General features: G+C 34.6%; 1 protein-coding gene across 3 annotated transcripts in view; it reads left to right on the top strand.

Annotated features, from left to right (window-relative positions):
• The window catches only part of SEC24B (SEC24 homolog B, COPII coat complex component), a 94,903-nt gene that overhangs the window by 62,355 nt on the left and 13,302 nt on the right, over positions 1-19,246 (top strand). For all 3 annotated transcript variants that reach the window (XR_005382654.1, XM_038581922.1, XM_038581921.1), the window contains 11 exons: positions 2,619-2,803; positions 5,830-5,932; positions 8,179-8,305; positions 9,133-9,242; positions 11,248-11,360; positions 14,382-14,500; positions 14,883-14,938; positions 15,180-15,386; positions 17,670-17,793; positions 18,219-18,377; positions 19,009-19,182. Coding sequence is in view for 2 of the 3 variants with exons in the window: in XM_038581922.1 (XP_038437850.1) it covers positions 2,619-2,803; positions 5,830-5,932; positions 8,179-8,305; positions 9,133-9,242; positions 11,248-11,360; positions 14,382-14,500; positions 14,883-14,938; positions 15,180-15,386; positions 17,670-17,793; positions 18,219-18,377; positions 19,009-19,182 (1,477 nt within the window). In the remaining variant the exon portion in view is untranslated. The remainder of the gene's footprint in view (positions 1-2,618; positions 2,804-5,829; positions 5,933-8,178; positions 8,306-9,132; positions 9,243-11,247; positions 11,361-14,381; positions 14,501-14,882; positions 14,939-15,179; positions 15,387-17,669; positions 17,794-18,218; positions 18,378-19,008; positions 19,183-19,246) is intronic.

Here is a 19,246-nt window from a genome sequence, read left to right as displayed (position 1 = left end):
TTGGGGGGAAAGCCAGTAAAGAAACTGGTCATCCTAATAGCTTATTTAAACAAACAAAAGATGATGATCAGTAGGGATATTGTTTTAGAAACTTTTAATTCCTTTAATAGCATTAGATAAAACCTTTCTATATATTCTTCATCCGATAAGATCATAATGTTTTATGATCAAGCAGTCTACCATTGTTGGGCGTGATTGTTATAATCAACCTTCATACACACACATGTGCACACACCTTACTGCATTTGTCTCATTATTTCCTTAGAAGAAATTACTTTAGGTGAAATTACTGAATCAAAGCACCTAATCTTACAAGACTTTAGAGCTGCTATTTATTCATTCAGTAAAAATTTACTGAGTTCCTACTATGTGACAGTGCTACTCTAGGCACTGAAGATACAAGAGGAAGCCAAGTGAACAAAATAAAGTTCTTGCTGTCAGAAATTTGTTAGGAGGGCAGATTCAATGAGATAATAAATAAGTAAATCAATAAATTGATAAGATAGTTTCAAATAGTTACAATTGCTGTGAGATAAGACAAATTGAAGAAATTGCTGGGGTTCGGATATAGACTAAACAGGAAATCCTTCACTGTAGAAATTATGTTTGAGTTACTATTTGAATAACAAGAAGAACCAGGCATGGGAAAATCTGGGGGAGAACATCTCAGGCTGAGGAAGCATACAGGCAAAGACTTAAGCAGGAGCAACTTTGACGTGTTGCGAGCATGAAGTCTCAGAGTGGCTGGAACTCAGTTAGCAATGGAAAGAGTATTGCAATGAGATCAAAGAGGTAGGGAAGGACCGTAGTCAGAAGCCTTAGATTTTATACCAAGTGCAAAAGGTTTGAAACATTGGAGATTTTATGTAGTGGAGTGATATCTGATTTACATGATTTAGAGAATCATTTTGGCTGCTGTGTGAAGAACAGATTAGGGATGGAAGTATTTGAAAAGACAAAAATGGAAACCAGGGGACAAATGGAAGCTTTGCCATAATCCCAGAAACATATCATTGTGCTTTGTCCTAAGGTAGTATTGATGAAGGTAATGAAGAGTGGATGGAGAAGGGCTATCTTTTAACTTACAGATGGATTGGTTATGGTAGGTGAGAGAAAGGAAGGCTTCAAGGATAACTGGTAGCGAGCAGCCTGGGTGACTTAGTGGTTTAGCGCCGCCTTCAGCCCAGGGCATGATCCTGGAGGCCGGGGATCGAGTCCCATGTCGGGCTCCCTGCATGGAGCCTGCTTCTCCCTCTGCCTGTGTCTCTGCCTCTTTTTCTCTGTGTGCCGCTCATGAATAAATAAATAAAATCTTTTTTTAAAAAAAAAGGATAACTGGTACTTTTTTTGTCAGCAACTGGGTAGAGAGTAGTGCATTTACTTTGAAGGTGAAGAGAAACAAATAGGTCTAAAAGTGGCAATCAAATTGGCCATGTTAAGTTAATACACCCAATAGACATTTACCTAGAGATACCTAGTAGGCAGTAAGGATTCTATTTATTTATTCATGAGAAACAGAGAGACAGAGACATAGACAGAGGGGGAAGCAGGCTCCCTGTAGGGAGCCCAATGCAGGACTCGATCCCCGGACCTAGGATCATACCCTGAGCCAAAGGCAGACACTCAACCACTGAGCCACCCAGGTGTCTTTATATTTCTTTACTGAAATCCCAGTTCATATTCTTTCTCCATTATTCAGGTCCTCTGGTTTGTAAAAGCTATCTATAATAAGTATTATTAATCTTTTGTCCAATATAATTATAATTTTTCCCTCCACCTTAACATTTATTTTTAATTTTAATGGTACTTTTTGACATTGAAGAAATATCTAAATTGTATTATGATTTTTTTTGCTTTTGCTTTTGTTTGTATCCTTTAAAAGATCTTTTCAACCTTAGATTAGGAAATATTCCAGCTATAAATTCTTTTAGTTCTTAGGTGATTTCAGTTTTGCATCATTAATCTATTTAAGGTTTTATTTTGACTCATAATGTAAATAATAAACTCATTTCCCCCAAAAAAATAACTAGCTCTAAGTTCACTATCATTTATTAAATAATCTGTCTTTTTTTACCAGCCAAATCTGAGTAGTTTGAGCATCAAAATGAATAACTATAATTCATTAGGTCACTTTGAGTTCCTAGAAAGCTGTGAATTCATAATACTAAAAATAAAACAAGCATAACATGGAAAAAATAAGCAAAGCAAAACTCATTGAACATCATTGTACATTTTTACAAAATCAATTCATTATTCTGAAATTTGATCATTGAAAAATCTTGGAAACAAAAGCATTTATCCAGCGTTTCCAGTATGTACTATATTTATATTCATGGAAACCAAATTCTTGATGCTGAAAAACATTCTTGCTGAAATTTGGTTGTGAAGTTTAACTGTGCTAAGATTTAAATTTATTTGTTTATTATTTTGCTTTGAGTTTTTTTCAGGAATGCTTTAAATTGAACTGCCCTGTTAGAACATTCTATTTCCAAGCCAGGTTTAAATTTTTCATCCTCTTACTTATTCCGTATGTTAAAATCCTACATAGAGTATAATACATTGTACTTATGTTTGTTATATTGTTCTTTTATTTGTTTTGTTTTTAATTGCCTTTTCAGCAATATCCTGGTATGAACCAGCTGTCCTCCAGTCTGGGAGGACTGAGTCTGCAGAGTTCTCCACAGCCAGAAAGTCTGAGACCTGTAAACCTCACTCAGGAGAGGAATATTTTACCCATGACTCCTGTTTGGCCTCCTGTACCTAACTTGAATTTAGACCTCAAAAAATTAAACTGTAGCCCAGAGTAAGTATTTATTTTATGATCTTTAGTAAGTAATAAACTTTGTCAGAAATGTTGTTTGACTTTCTATAAATTTTTTTTTTAATTTTTATTTATTTATGATAGTCACAGAGAGAGAGAGAGGCGCAGAGACACAGGCAGAGGGAGAAGCAGGCTCCATGCACCGGGAGCCCGATGTGGGATTCGATCCCGGGTCTCCAGGATCGCACCCTGGGCCAAAGGCAGGCGCCAAACCGCTGCGCCACCCAGGGATCCCTGTTGTTTGACTTTCAAAACTAATAATGAAAGTGGTAGGATATTAATTCCTTGATTAGAAGTTTTGTTAATTGGAACTTTTCTATTTTACTTTGTACAGAAGTTCTAGCTGTAAAATTCCTTTAGGTCCTGTTCCTGTCTCCGCCTCTGTCTCCCATCAGTCCTATTCCCTATCACCTAATACAAGGGAAATTTTTTTCTATTTGAGTGAAGGATTTCAGGTACCCAGATCTAACTGTATTTTTCTTAAATTTCTTAAAATTCACCTGGGGCACCTGGGTGGCTCAGTGGTTGAGAATCTGCCTTCAGCTCAGGTTATGATCCCAGGGTCCTGGGATCGAGTTCCTCATCAGGCTCCCCACAAGGAGCCTGCTTTTCCCTCTGCCTTGTGTCTCTGCTTCACTCTCTGTGTCTCATGAATAAATAAATAAAATCTTTTAAAAAAATTCTTTTTCCTTTTCACCAGTAATAATTTCAGATAGATGTCTTTTAAACAAGGTGAAATCTTTAAAAATGAATGTCCTTTCATCTTTGCTTGAAAAGGACACAGACTTCATTTATGTAATCCCAAGAATAGGTTTAAATGTTCTTTCTTTTCTCACTTAGCATAAAATGAGAAGACCTTTATCCCCAGGCTGATTTATCCAGCCTAAATTTAAATTTGAATTTCCTTTATTGAATATTTCCTTACCTCATAGAGAAGTTTAGCTGACAGTTTGCATCTGGTGGCCACCAAGCCCTGGGTATCCTTTGGTAGATGAGCTAGCTCTGTAGCTCTGTCATGCACCTCATAGCACCTTCAAAACTAAGAGTTCCCCATTGTTGTTCACTTTCAGTACTTCTTTCTCCTAAGAGTACGATACTCCTCTGCACCCAGATGCTTCTTAGAAAACATCTTTCTGCTCCTGAAATCTCTCTTCCTCATAAAGTAAATCCAATTCACAGAACATTTGTCTTTTCCCTTGCATTAGGAGAATTGGTGTTCCTCTTTACAGCCAGTATTTTCTTTTATTAAGGCAATAGTGTTTTAGCTTTCTAAAAAACGTAAGCTGCTCTTTTTTCAATCAAAATCTTAAGGAGATTTCCCATACAGAAAGCAGAGCTGCTCCGAGGATTCCCCCTTTTCTGCCACATGCTACCACCAATCGCCCATTAGTACGTAAGGCAGTGTCAATATCATTGCTGTAAAAATGTACAATCATTGATCCTAGGATGAAAACTGCTGCCCATTCCTGTGACTGTAAGTTGCTGTGAGGTCTATAAGTGTGTGGATTTGGGCCTTCTATTATGAAAGATTAAGCACTCCTTAAGTAGTTGAATCTGGTGTATGTATTTGTATGAAGAGATCTCAGAGGTAGGGGACGGTGTATGTTTCTACTCAGTTTTGTGTTTTTTGTGAAAACCTCTCTCATCAAAATAGCAATGCAGATTATTTAAGAGTGTAGATAGTTGAAAAGACTCAGGTTCTTACCACATTTCCATTGATAAGTAGCTATTAGACTGCAAATTTCTTTACCAAATTTTCTCAAATTTTCAATATTGTCAACTGTTAAACAAGAATAATAATTGTGACTCCATATAAAGATATATCACTTATTCAATAAATGTTTACTGAATGCCTTCTCAAGTTAAGGACCAGACACTGTTTCTTTCTAGATGCTGGGAATGAAGCAGTAAATAAATGGAGTTCCCAATCTCTTGCAACCTTTATTCTATTAGGGAGGACATACTATGAACAGTCAAAAGCCATAAGTTGAGGACCATCTGTATAATGTAATGTCAGAATATTACTTTGAAGTAGGGAGCAGTAAGGGTGGAGGTTGGCTGTTTTCAATTTGAGGAATCAAGAGAGGTTTTCCCAAGGAGTTAACATTTGAGTAGAGATCTGAATGAAGAGTGAGAGCAAACCACGTGACTCTGGGAAGCAAGTATACCAAGCTACATGACCAACAAACTCAGAAGTCCTGAAGCAGGTATCACCTTAGTGTGTTCAAGGAACAATACCAGCCTAGGTATCTGGATATCTCTACATACTATGAGTTGTTCTTCTTAAAATTCCTTTCCTGATTTCTATTATTTCTTCTTACATCTTTGATTGCTCCTTTATTGATTCAAATGTCTCCTGACCTTAACTTACAACTTAGTAAGTTATAAACACTTCTCTAAGAGAAGAATAGTGCTAGGATGATACAGGACAAATGATCACTGATCTCAAGTGGAAAAGACAGACAAGGTACACAACCAACTAAAGCAAAGCAGACTAATGATGCCATAGAAGCATAAACTGATGGCAGAGCACAAAGGAAGACATTATTTCTTCCGACTTGTGATTTGAGGGAAGGGTGATTTCAGAAGAAATGATAATTTTGATGAGTCTCATAGTAAAAGACTCATCAAAGGAGTTTCAGCAGGTGAAAAATGGGTAGTAAAGCAGGAGCAGCATTATTGAAGATACAAAGATATTCCTGTTTACTTGTGTTTTCTACTCCTTTATATTCATGTTCTACATGCTGGTCATAGTATTTTTTTCCATATGTGTCCTACTTTTCCACTGTGAAAATGTTGAGTCCATAATTCAGGTCTTTTGACCTGTATTGCATATGCCTGCTTAGAGTAATTTGGTTCTTCCCAGTTATAGTTAAATAACAAACCCAAATGATTTTAATTTATGCCCTTAAATTATTTTAATTATCTACCACTATCTATAGTGTGTATATATATATATATATTTTTTTTTGATAGCTAATAGTCCATGTTGTCTGTATTTTTTACAGTTCATTTCGGTGTACTTTGACAAATATTCCGCAGACACAGGCTTTACTGAATAAAGCTAAGCTTCCTTTAGGATTGTTGTTACATCCCTTCAGAGACCTGACGGTAAAGTAACATATTTTAAAATACTTATGGATACTAACATGTGTTTATGTGCAGAGTATTTTGATTGTATATTTTCTTAAAAACTTTTTCATCTTTTATTTTTTAAGTTAGAAATATCATTTTTGTCAAATTCAACTCAACAAACATTTTCTAACTTCCTGCTTTGTGACAGGCCCTAACTAATAAGTACTGATAAATACAGAAATAACTAATCACTGACCTTGCCCCTCAGATATTGATACCTAACAGGGGACAAAGATGTAAAAACAAATAACTGTGATACAGGATAACTCCTATATGTAACTTACCAAATTCTGCAAGGTATTTAGGCAGTGAGTACAATATAGGAAGTGATTCCCTCCGGGTGCAGAAGCAGAAGTATGCTATGAGCGATGAGGTCTGAGCTGGACTTTGAAAGATTAGTAGTTTTGGAAGTTGGAAAGGGCATAGCAGATAAGCTCTGGGAGTCCTTTATTAAATATAAAGGTAGCACCAACAATGAAATCCAGTTTGGGGGCAGGGGGAATCTGTGTTGGTTCTTAACTGTATGAAACAAATGACCTTTGTAATAATAACTACAAATGTTTCAGGTCTATTGAATTAAAACATTACTTAAGTTTCCACAGTCTTTTTGTTTAATATTAAGCTTGCTGGCTTTTTACATATAGTTCTGGTATCTTATGCAAATAATGTTGTCTTTAAAATTTCTAAACTTCAGTAATTAAATTTCTCTGAATACATTTTATTTATACATATAAGTTGAATTTCTCCCTCAATTTTTTTTCTCCCTCAATTTTTTTAACCACTGTGGTTTTCTACCCTTCTTGTTACTGCTGAGTTTTTTTGCTCTCATTTATCCAAAAATAAATGTGTATTAAGTATCCTTTATGCTAGATGCTGAGGATACAAATACAAAGGTCAATAAGCTTCTTCATGGAGCTAACTTTCGTACTAGCTAGGATGCATAGAAAGGAGCAGAGTAGATAGAAAATAAAATGATTATAGTATGCAATAAATACCTTGAATTCAAAAAATAAATAAATAAATAAATAAATAAATACCTTGAATTCATTCACTCAGTAAATACTGTTTAATCACTTAAAATACTAATTCAGCCATTAGTAAACCAAGATAGCTAATTTCCCATATACGTAGGTGAGAATTTTTGTCTAAAACAGATGCCATATATGATACCTTCTGGAAGTGATATACACTAAATTGGCAACACTGACTTCCTCTGTGCTGTACAATTCTGGGTAATTCTTTACTTTCTCTTCAGTTCATTGTATTTCCTGGTTCTTTTCCTAAGTGTTACGTCATTACTTTTGTAATAAAAACTATGTATGTGAAAGAAATTAAATACAAACATAAATATTTATGTAGAGATGGGGGGGAGCCAGAAGGAAATATACTAAAATGTTGTCAGGGAGATAGAATAATACGTGATTTCATAGTGTTTTTTCATATTTTCTGAATTTCATAAAATGAAGTTCCTTTCCCAAACCTTTTCTTTCCTTTTCTTTTTTCTTATGCAGTCTGAAACAGATTTATAGGTTTATTTTTATATAACATAATTTGTAATCTTTATCCCCTCAACACTTTTGAAAAGATCACTAAAATTAATTTCAGTGGTCTCTTTTTTTTGTTAAGTTGAGCACCATAACATTCTCACTCTCTTAAAAAATAACTCATTTAAAATTAGGTGGAGCTTCTGCCTTTCATCATCCTAAACCATGGCACACACACACAAATTTTTTTCATGTATTTCTTTTAAAAGGCACATTGTGCTTAGTCTCTTGTGGCCTCGGTCCCCATCAAGACTAGGCATCTGTGGCTGCTTAGTGAGCAGTGCCTTATGCTCTAGTGCCAGATGCTGTCAGGCAGCAAAGACAAAGACATTTTTATGTGGTATATGCTTCTTTCTCACTGGTATTTCTTGAGTTCAGCTGATGAGCTCTGAGGTATATTCTTTTCTTGGCCAACCAGGCTTTTCTTATCAGCTCTAGTAACTTTTATTACATTTGATTTGGCTTTGTTTTGGTGTTATCTTATGATTTGTAACAAAGAGGAAGAAACCTTGATAGATAGCTGCTTGAGTTGCTCAGCACATCACTAGATTTTATTAAAATGCTTCAATTTCAAAACACTTTTATGATTTCTGTTCCATATATGGAGCAGAGCAGTATGTGTTCCAATTTTTCCCTGAGGTGCTTTTTCTGCTACAGCATCTTTATTTTACTTCCTAGCAATTACCAGTGATAACATCAAATACCATTGTGAGGTGCCGATCTTGTCGAACGTATATCAACCCTTTTGTATCCTTCATTGATCAACGTAGATGGAAATGCAATTTGTGCTATAGAGTTAATGACGGTGAGTTTCAGATTCTTAAAATAAGTGTGTTTAATACTTTAAACATTTTGACATGTTTTTTCATTATCTGGTCTCTCTCTTCATTGCTTTAAAAACTTTCAAAAAAACCCACAAAACTTTCTTGCCACTTTTAATGGAGAATATATAGGAGAGGGACCCTTCATCTTGGCTGGCCAGGGGTCTGATTGATAATGAGGAGAGTGACATAAGGGCAAAGTAAAAAAATATTCACGAAACACAGTGAAGGTCATGTAAAGTAATTGTGCCATGTCTGTTATCCCCGTTAGTCATTTCTTAGGTCCTCCTAGTATAATTCCTTTCAAATTTGTGTTTCTGTCTTGATTTTTTTCCATGTCATGTGATATAATAAATAGGATGTAAGCCTAAGCAGCAAGGTTACCTGCGTCCTGGTTTCCTCACCTGATTTCACAATATGTGTTTTTTTATCTTGACATATTTTTTATTTTTTTTAAGATTTTATTTATTTATTCATGAGAGACACGGAGAAAGAGAGAGAGAGAGAGAGAGGCAGAGACACAGGCAGAGGAAGAAGCATGGTCCATGCAGGGAGCCCAATGTAGGACTCGATTCTGGGTCTCCAGGATCACGCCCTGGGCCAAAGGCAGGCGCTAAACTGCTGAGCTACCCAGGCTGCCCATTGACATATTTTTTAAAGAGCATTTTTATTATTAGATGTTCACAGAACTGTTGTAAACCTTATGTAAATATTGATGATAAAGGTATCATCAATATTTCTTGGTATGCATGTCTTGTTTGGTTACAAATTGTGTTACTAAATCTGTACTGGATTTCTAATTCTTACCTAGTTCCTGAAGAATTTATGTATAATCCCGTTACTCGATCTTATGGAGAGCCTCATAAACGACCAGAAGTTCAGAATTCAACTGTGGAGTTCATTGCTTCTTCAGATTACATGGTAACTACTAACTACTCAATGTAAAAATTAGTCATGGGATATTACTGTATTGGTCATTTATAATTTGCTGTTCAGTGAATTCTTGCAAAATTTTGAATTATCCCAGTATGAATTTTTTTTTAAATAATGCTGAAAGTTAATACTTAACAAATAGAAAACTCTTTATAAGGTTTGCTTGATGTCCTAGAAAAATGCTGTTTTGTCACTAAGAAACAATAGTGTTTTATGATAAACCCTAACATTTACAATTGCTTGCCATTTTGATTTGATTGCTAGTATGAAGTGAACATGAATATCCTTGTACCATTTAATATTTAAGACCTTCAAACAGAAAAGTTCATGTTTTTGCCAAAAGCTGCAGTTTTCAGGCTCGCTCTTTAAGAGACATCACTGTCTTACTCATTCACCTAGTACAGATAGCAAGATAAATGGATAGAGACTTCACTTGAATTTTTCTCTTTCCAGTTCATCATGAAATTTGGCCTTTTCTTTTAATTGTACTAATTCCAAGATCTCATTTTTCTTTCCCATATATAAAAATAAATTCTTAGCTTGAGTTCTACTCATCTTCTTTATCATATCTACTCATTTTAAATGTTTATAATAACTTACATTTCCTTAGTATCCTCATTACTAATCTTTGTTGTCTGCAAAAATGTAAGGTGTTGCTAGTGAGGAAGGGTGAACAGAGATAGCTAATGTGTATTAAATTCCTGTTGTCTGGCCTATTTCTTTTTTTTTTTTTTTTTGTAATTTTTATGGTCCTTAGTGTCCACTTTAGCATTTGCTCACTTAACTACTATTTGTCTGTTTCCATATTAACTATAGTAAACTTTCTCTTGGGTACTTTAACTCCCAACTTCTTACTTTCTTTACAACTTACATTCCCAACTCTGTTCTGGCTCCTTAGGATCTTAATCTAATTGAAGTGGTGAAAGAAGAAGTTAATCTATAATTTTTGCATATGACCCATGTGATCCTTGGTTCGCATATTAAGAAAAAAAAGATATTATATATTCTTTCAACTTTCTATAACAGTAATTTTCCAGCATACTTCAAAAAAGAGATAATAGTTAGTGAGCTATTATTTACCCATCACTGAACTTCCAAGAGTTGTCAACATTTTTCTAAATATATTTCATCTATCCCCAGTCCACTCCAGTGCCTCCTCCCCTTTCCCACCCTGGAGTTTATTAAATGCTGATTACAGCGTATCATATCATTTAACCTATAAATACTTCAGTATACATCTTTAGCAGATAATGACTTAACATACTTCGAATACCATCATGAGGATTTTCTTTATACCTAGCCTACCACTTAACCCTTGGGATTTATCCATCACCAGGCAACCCAACAGCTAGTACTAATAGCTAATACTATTAGTTGTCAGATTTTAAAAAATAAATATAAAATACAATGTTTTTTGGAGTAGGGAAAGGATATAGAGGTTTATGTTAAATAACAAATAAGTTCATTTTTTCTTTGAAAGATATCTCAATCAACACTCTTATCAGGAAAACGTTTAGCCCATCTATTTAACCATTACTGTGTAACAACTGCCTTTTTTTTTTTTTTTTTTTTGAGAGAGAGAGAGAGAGAGCACGCACATGAGCAGGGGTGGGTGGGAGGTTGGGGGATGGAGGGCAGACAGAGAGCGAGAGAAGATCATTTTAAATAGGCTCCATGCCCAGCACAGAGCTTGATGCTGGGCTGGATCTCATAACCTGAGCCAAAATCAGGAGTGGACGCTTAATCAACTGAGCCACCTAAGCACCCCTAACAACTGCCTTATTATATTTAATTCATAACCAACTGAATAAGAAAAAAAGTTAAAGGAATGTCATTTTAATTAACACATAAGATCTTATAAAATGTCGATTCTCAATTTGTGTATTTTGTGTGTCATCTACTCAGTAAATACCATTATTACCAGTAATAATAATGTTATAAAGAGAGTAAATTGTGCCTACTAAATAAATTGCATTATTTTCATTCCTTTCAGCTTCGTCCTCCTCAACCTGCAGTTTACTTGTTTGTTTTAGATGTGTCTCATAATGCAGTGGAAGCTGGATATTTGACAATTTTGTGCCAGTCGTTATTAGAAAATCTAGACAAGTAAGAGATCTTTTTTATTCATTGTGTGTATGTGTACAAATAATAAATGTGAAATGTTCATTAACAATTTATGGAGTTAGTTTTGATTATAGTTTGACTTTACTTATCTCTCACTGCAAGAGTACTTCTTGTCCACCTCAGACTAAGGATCCTGCTACTTCGATTACTATGATTTATGACTTTAGATTTGTAAGACTGTAAGTGTTTAATATTTGCTAAGGGATTTAGAACTTATCTAACTCTTACTCTGACTTAGCAGATCTGAGCACTAGCCAGGGCATCAAGGATCTGGATGAGAGAAATCTAGCTGAAATACATGCCTGAGCAAGGAGTTTTTCCAATTAGTTTTGAATGTCCTAATGGGATAATGAGCCAGATAAAGGGAAAGAAGGAATTGATTTTGTGCTGAATATTTCAGGAAGCCAGAAACTGAACTCTTCGTTTTGACACATTGGTAATGAGTTGTATTGCGAAAGTGCAAATAGGATATAGGATAGATTGCTTATACTTGGCTCTAATTCCTCCCTAGTATTAGTCATGAAGGAGACCCTCAACTAGCTTTAAAAATGAGCCTTCCAAATCTCTGGAAAACAAATTTGCTTGTATACTTCTTTTTTCTTTCTTTCTTTTTTTATTTCCAACACCCACAGAGATAAGACTTAAGGTTATTAATAAGATTGGCTCATACCTGCATTGGTTCTTGACATGCGTAGAAGAATAGGAGTGGTTATATATATAAATACTTTGTCTGAAGTACTCTTGCTGATTCCAAAAGGTTCTTTCCTATCTCCCATTTGAGTTTGAGAGTCCTTCCTCTCTTAAGTGCTATGCTAGCTTTCATCACAGTAGTCTGCATGTCTCTGATCTGAGCCTATAATAAGTGGATAACATTGAGATAAAAATATCCAGAGACATTAACTGATTTGCTTTTTGTTTCTGTTAGTAACTGTTTTCTGTTTTCATATTTATATTCTTGATTGAAGCATTTTCCCTGTTTTTAGCCACAGATGATTAATTCAGATATATCTTTAGCAGTGAGTAGCAATGGAAGACTCTGCAAAGAAATAGTTTTAAAACTGAAGAGACAACTTGCTGAAAAAGTATGAGGCTATAACCCTAGAAATAGGAGCCAGACCAATGAGTAACTACTTGTGAGATAAATAGACTATGCAAAACCAAAAGGATAAAATTAGGAATGGAGAGTCATTTAAAACATTGTACATATATTTGATTAAGCAGAAAAGAGAAGCATTAGGAAAGTAAAATGTTTTTGGAAAGGGCTATAGATACAATGTTGAGAAATGGGAATTTGATGTGGAGCAATTCCAGTTCAACTCTGAATTTTAAGCTTGGAGTAGAGGAGATAAGTAGTCGCTGTTCCAATTAGAAACAAATGACCCTAATATTCATTGACCTTAGACATTTCAAAGGAGCAAAGAATTATCTGTAGAAACATCATAAATCTTGACCAGTATTGGTAAGCTAAATACCTGTGTAACTTGGTGCATTCTGTTTTCTGAAATATTTTTTTTTACTTGTTTGTAGGCTGACTAGCCTGATCAGTCATGCATAAAAATAATAATGCTTCTTTTGATGCACACTATTTTGACATCCTATAATATTCAAAAATGTTTTTAAAACATTGCTAAAGTAATATTATATATATAAAATCATATTAACAGTAGTTAATAGAATTGGTGGTACTTAGAAAAATACTTTTGTAAGATGAGGCATCCACTTTATCAATAAGGAGAACCCCATGGGCAATGAAATGACAATTTAATTAATTCTTTTTTGCCAAGGCATTGACTTTTGAATACTGAGTTTTAGCAGAAAACTTATAAAAGGTTGATGATAGATAAAATGTCTTAATGTTCTTAAATGTAGTTTTTATTTAAAACTTCTACATCAAAATCTGATTTACATTACATTGTCTTTTCTTGGAGAATACTCATTTGTCATTCTGCCTTTTACTGTTTAAACTAGATACACCATATTTGTAATACTGGACTAAAAATATGAGTAAACTTTTAGTTAAAGGAGTATGTTTTAAAAGAAGGGTAGCAAGAAATCTTTGAGATTTTTTTGTTCTGTTTTGAGAGAGAGAGGATGGAGGGGCAGAGAGAGTACGTGAAGGGGGTAGGGTGGAGGGGCAGAGGGAGTGAAAGAGAATCCCCAGGCAGGCTCTACATGTCTAGTGCAGAGCCCAACTCAGGGCTGGATCTCATGACTTTGAGATCATTGACCTGAGCCAAAATCAAGTGTCAGATGCCTAATTGAGCTACCCAGGCCCCAGAAATCTTTGATTATTTGATCATTTCCTTTTTGGTTTTGATTTTTTTTTTTTTTTTTGGTTTTGATTTTTTTTTGAAGCTTTTATTTATTTATTCATGAGAGACACAGAGAGGCAGAGACATAGGCAGAAGGAGAAGCAGGCTCCCTGCAGGGAGCCAGATGTGGGACTTGATCCCAGGACCCCAGGATCATGAGCCAAAGTCAGACGCTCAGCCACTGAGCCACCCAGGTGCCTCAGTTTTGGTTCATTATTTGAACATGGTTCATTGTTCTGAAATATTAGCTCTAGGGTAGGGCTGTCCCAGTGGCTTAGCGGTTTAGCACCGCCTTCAGCCCAGGGCATGATCTTGGAGACCCAGGATTGAGTCCCATGTCAGGCTCCTTGCATGGAGCCTGCTTCTTCCTCTGCCTGTGTCTCTGCCTCTCTCTCTGTGTCTCTCATGAATAAATGAATAAAATCTTTAAATATATATATATATATATATATATATATATATATATATATATATATATATATTAGTTCTAAACATGTTGGTTTCATCTGAAAATGGGATGTTTTATCCTTGGTCTTCTCTGATGTATGTTGGTTTAGGGAAGAATAACTTTCTGTCCTCTATGAAAAAGCACGTGTAATTATTCTTAGACTTAGTTTACTATCTCATTATTTTTTTAAATAAAATATGTTACTGAACACTTTGAATTTGAAATTGTCCTTTTTATCCTTAGGCTTCCTGGAGATTCACGAACAAGAATAGGATTCATGACCTTCGATAGCACTATTCATTTCTACAATTTACAAGAAGGATTATCACAGCCTCAAATGTTGATTGTGTCTGATATAGATGGTAAGCAGTAAATAAAGTCTTTCTAAGTATAGATTTTGGAATTGAGGCTACTTTGACAGTATATCCTGTCATAATGATGTAAGGATAATTTGGTATACTTTGATATTTGTTTCAAAATACTTTCTTGGAAAAAAAATAATAGTTTCCTGGAAAATACTTCATTCTACGTTTGCTGTGCCTTTGTGTGTACTTACACATGTACACACACATGTGAAATATATGCAGAGTGTACATATGTATATATACACATATACATATATATTTAATAAAGCAGTATTGTGGTACCCATTATACATATGGCCTGATAGAAACTAAGATTTTTAAATTGATGATATTCTTTTGACTTGATTTATCTGTTCATTAAAATATGTTTTCCCTTTAGATGTTTTTCTACCTACACCGGATAGCTTACTTGTGAATCTGTATGAAAGTAAAGAGGTGAGAGAGGTTTTTTCTTAAAGTATGAAAATATTTCTGTATCTCAAATGTTTACTAAAATCTTTAACATTTGTTTACTTGATATATAAATACCGGATAAACAATGTACATAGTATATCTGTGGACTCGTTGGTTTACGGTCCCCCAAGATAGAGTGATATATATTATATTCCAGAATGTTTTAAAGAAGAAAATTGCCTTACATTCTCAGTAATTCACCTTTTAATCTTTGTTTCCCCAGCTTATAAAAGACTTATTGAATGCATTACCGAACATGTTCACCAATACGAGAGAAACACACAGCGCCCTTGGTCCTGCGCTTCAGGCTGCCTTTAAACTAATGTCTCCAACAGGTGGCCGTGTGTCTGTATTTCAGACACAATTACCTTCCTTGGGTGCAGGACTTCTGCAGTCCAGAGAAGATCCCAATCAGAGATCAAGCACAAAGGTATTGTATATTTGCTTTCTCTGTCATATTTAAAGATGGTGGTTTGTACCTTCATAGACTGTGATTCATTCTATGAATCTATTCATTCTTCTATTTTTCTACTCTCAGTAGTAAAAAAATCTGTTGAGAAAGTTTAATTGAATTAGCGTTTTAGGGGGATCCCTGGGTGACTCAGTGATTTGGTGCCTGCCTTCGCCCCAGGGTGTGATCCTGGAGACCCAGGATTGAGTCCCACATTGGGCTTCCTGCATGGAGCCTGCTTTCTCCCTCTGCAGGTGTCTCTGCCTCTCTCTCTCTTTCTCTCTCTCTCTCTTCTCTCTCTCTGTCTCTCATAAATAAATAAAATCTTTTTAAAAAAAATGAATTAGCGTTTTGGGTTGTTTTATGACTCAGTTTGCAGGTCGAATCCTTTCATTTTACAGATGAGGAAAACAGATTAAATTTGCTAAGGGTTAAATAACTAATTGTAAAAGATGGGACTTGATTTTTCTGGCTGCAGTGCTCTTTTTTTTTTTTTTTTTTTTTTTTCACTTAAAGATTTATTTATTCATGAGAGACACAGACTGAGAGAGAGAAGCAGACATAGGCAGAGAGAAAAGCAGGCTCGTCACAGGGAGCCTGAGGCAGGACTCCATCCTGGATCCCTGGATCAGGACCTGATCTGAAGGCAGGCACCCAACTGCTGAGCCACCCAGGTGTCCCAAATAAGTTTTCAAAAATAAAAATAAAAAACATGTTTTAGTAGATACCAAAGTACTTGATTTATTAATTGCCTTCTAGCTACTGAGTAGTTGTCTCCAGTACTTTCTGAGGCTGAATATTACTTGGGTTTTACATGAAGATTTTCTCAGAATATTTTAATCCCTCATTTCAAATAATAAATGAACTAGAATAATCATTTTTGTGTGTGTATAAGTTTTGTCTGACCTCAAGGAAATACTATCACAACTAATTATGAGTATGAATTAAATAGTTTTAATAGTGCCGTAAATATTTAGCCACATAATCAGTTTTTCCTTAGGAAAAATTCCTAGAAGTGAAATTATTGTGTCAAAGAGTATAAACTTTATTTAAGTTATTAATGTATTTTACTTGGGTTTTTTATCAACTGTACTCTTAAGGACTCTCAATTCTTCTAGCCATCATTAAGTATTATTGCTTTTTTTATTCTTTACCAATTTGTTAGAGAAAAATATTTTACTTTTTATAGAAACTGCATTTTTAAGTTACATATCAGAAAAAAATCTAATTTTAAAATAAATTGGGGCAAATGTATGTTTTAAATTCATCAGGTACAGCTAGCATGCAGTTCATTAAGCCATTGCAGTCCATTATAAAATACTGATGGGTTTTAAACATAGGAAGGTAGTTATGTGAGGAAGCTAGTTATGTGTTACTGAAGTCTTTGATGCAGTTTTGTTTTGTTTTTCTCATTTAACTTTTAGAACTATTCTTTATCAGCCTGGGACTCAAAAAGTTAAATACCTGTTCTGATTTATATATTCATATCTGTGTGAACTCTAATGTACTAATCATACACTATGGTGTATGGAAGATTGAAACATTTTATTATGCAATGTAGCCTAGTAATTAAGAACTTGGAGCCTGGCTCTTGCATTTTTAACTCTTCTTTGGTGCCACCTTCTCAGTTCAAGTGTCCTTATACCAATAGAAAAAAACCTTCCTTAATCTATGACTCTTTCTCATATTGTTACAAACAGTATACAATAATGGTTAAATCACTCACTCTGGAGCCAGACATGTCAGGTTTATAGTCTAGCACCACTCAATAAATATGTAATTGGTTGTTACTTAATCTGTTTTTTGCTTCAGTTTCCTCATTTGTAAGATGTAGGTAACTTAAGTTATATAAAATATTTCAAACAGTGCTTTTTAAGTGCTTTATAAATGTTAGCAATGATTATTATTCTTAAAAGATCTGTGCCAACTACCTAGACATTTAAAAAGCTTCCTTAGTTTGATGGGTGGCCCCAGGTGGCTCAGCAGTTTAGCACCACCTCCAGCCCAGGGCTTGATCCTGGAGACCCGGGATCGAGTCCCACGTCAGGCTCCCTGCATGGAACCTGTTTCTCTCTCTGCCTGTGTCTCTCTGCCTCTGTGTGTGTCTCTCAGTAATAAAATAAATAAAATCTTAAAAAAAAAAAAAAAACTTTCTTAGTTCGAGAGGAGGACAATGGTTATCCTCTTCATTATTATAAGAGATGTAGAAATATGTGCATAGTGGAAGGTTTCTAGCTCTTACTTTATGACCTGTTGACTTAGGTTGTACAACATCTTGGCCCTGCAACTGATTTTTATAAGAAACTGGCTTTAGATTGCTCAGGGCAGCAGACTGCAGTGGATCTGTTCCTTTTAAGTTCACAGTATTCTGATCTTGCTTCTCTAGGTAAGGAGATATCCTCATGTTTATCCGTTTACATAAATGTTTTTAGCATACAGTCAAATCTAAACTCTTTATTAAGAGTTCTCAATATTTGGGGGGTAAAAAGCATGTGAATTATATAGATAATATATGTGAAAATGACCAGTAAATCGTAAAGCACTATACACATCTAAAATGCTATTAGTATTTAAATCTAATTCCTTTATCATTCTGCTTAATAATAAACCTTACCATATATACAAGTATATGTGTTTTCTCAGATTTCTATATTATCCTTATTTTGACAGCTTAGATTTTCTCATTGTGACAGTTTTTTTCATGACATACACTCTACTTTTGTTGGGCAAGTAAGATATTACTGGATGTTATTACAAGACATTATAGAATATTGTTTCTGTAGCTAATATTTTTTCTATTTCTCTCTGAAGCTTGCATGTCCAAGTACTCTGCAGGGTGCATTTATTATTATCCGTCTTTCCACTTTACTCACAATCCTTCACAAGCAGAAAAGTTACAAAAAGACCTAAAACGGTATCTCACAAGAAAAATTGGATTTGAAGCTGTTATGAGAATAAGGTGTACTAAAGGTATGAAATTATAAAGATTATGCTTTATATTATATAATATATAACATTATATATATATATGTAAGCTGTTTTTAAAATATATAGTTATTGAATAATCATTGCCCAATTCTTTAAGTAATTTAAATTAATGAGCAAAAGTAATGTTTGCTTTATTAGGAAGAACCTAAGAGAAAGCCATAGTGGAGGTGATTTTAGAATGGTAGGGAAGATAGTAAAGGAAAATTGTCTGATAAATGAACTTTGCCTCATATTCATTCAGTTAGTCTTCAGTTTACCTCAGTTCTATGTGAATGTTTGCTGGAGGGAATTTCCTCCCTAATTTTAAGTTTTAAGCGAGTTGTACAGTACCCATCATTTGTTTTATTTTATATATTAGATCTTCGTCTGACTTCAGATCACATAGAGAAAATATAAGATCAGTTATCAATACAAGCTAAATGTCTGCTTTCTCTTTTATATAACCTGCATTTTTTTTTCTGAATTGGTATTTTAGAACCTCTCTTAACATCCCAGTTCTACTCCCCAGTTATCCTTTTGATTCAAAATCATAGACAGTTTTTACCTTAAAAAGTAGCTTTAGCCCCGAGGTAAAGATACTTTCATCTTTTATAACAAATTTTCTCTTCCATAGGTCTTTCAATGCACACTTTTCATGGAAACTTCTTTGTCCGTTCCACTGATTTGTTATCCCTTGCCAACATCAATCCTGATGCTGGATTTGCAGTACAATTGTCAATCGAAGAAAATTTGACAGATACTTCCTTAGTGTGCTTTCAGACAGCCCTATTATATACATCAAGCAAAGGTAATATTAATAGATATGAAATGTAATTAGCAATAGTTTTCCCTTCCTTTTATATGCTAGGGGA

This window comes from Canis lupus, chromosome 32 (assembly GCF_011100685.1).
Source record: "Canis lupus familiaris isolate Mischka breed German Shepherd chromosome 32, alternate assembly UU_Cfam_GSD_1.0, whole genome shotgun sequence".
NCBI classification, from domain to species: Eukaryota; Metazoa; Chordata; class Mammalia; order Carnivora; family Canidae; genus Canis; species Canis lupus.
The sequence above is the reverse complement of the archived record's forward strand: the minus strand, read 5'-3'. Positions and strand labels throughout refer to the sequence as shown.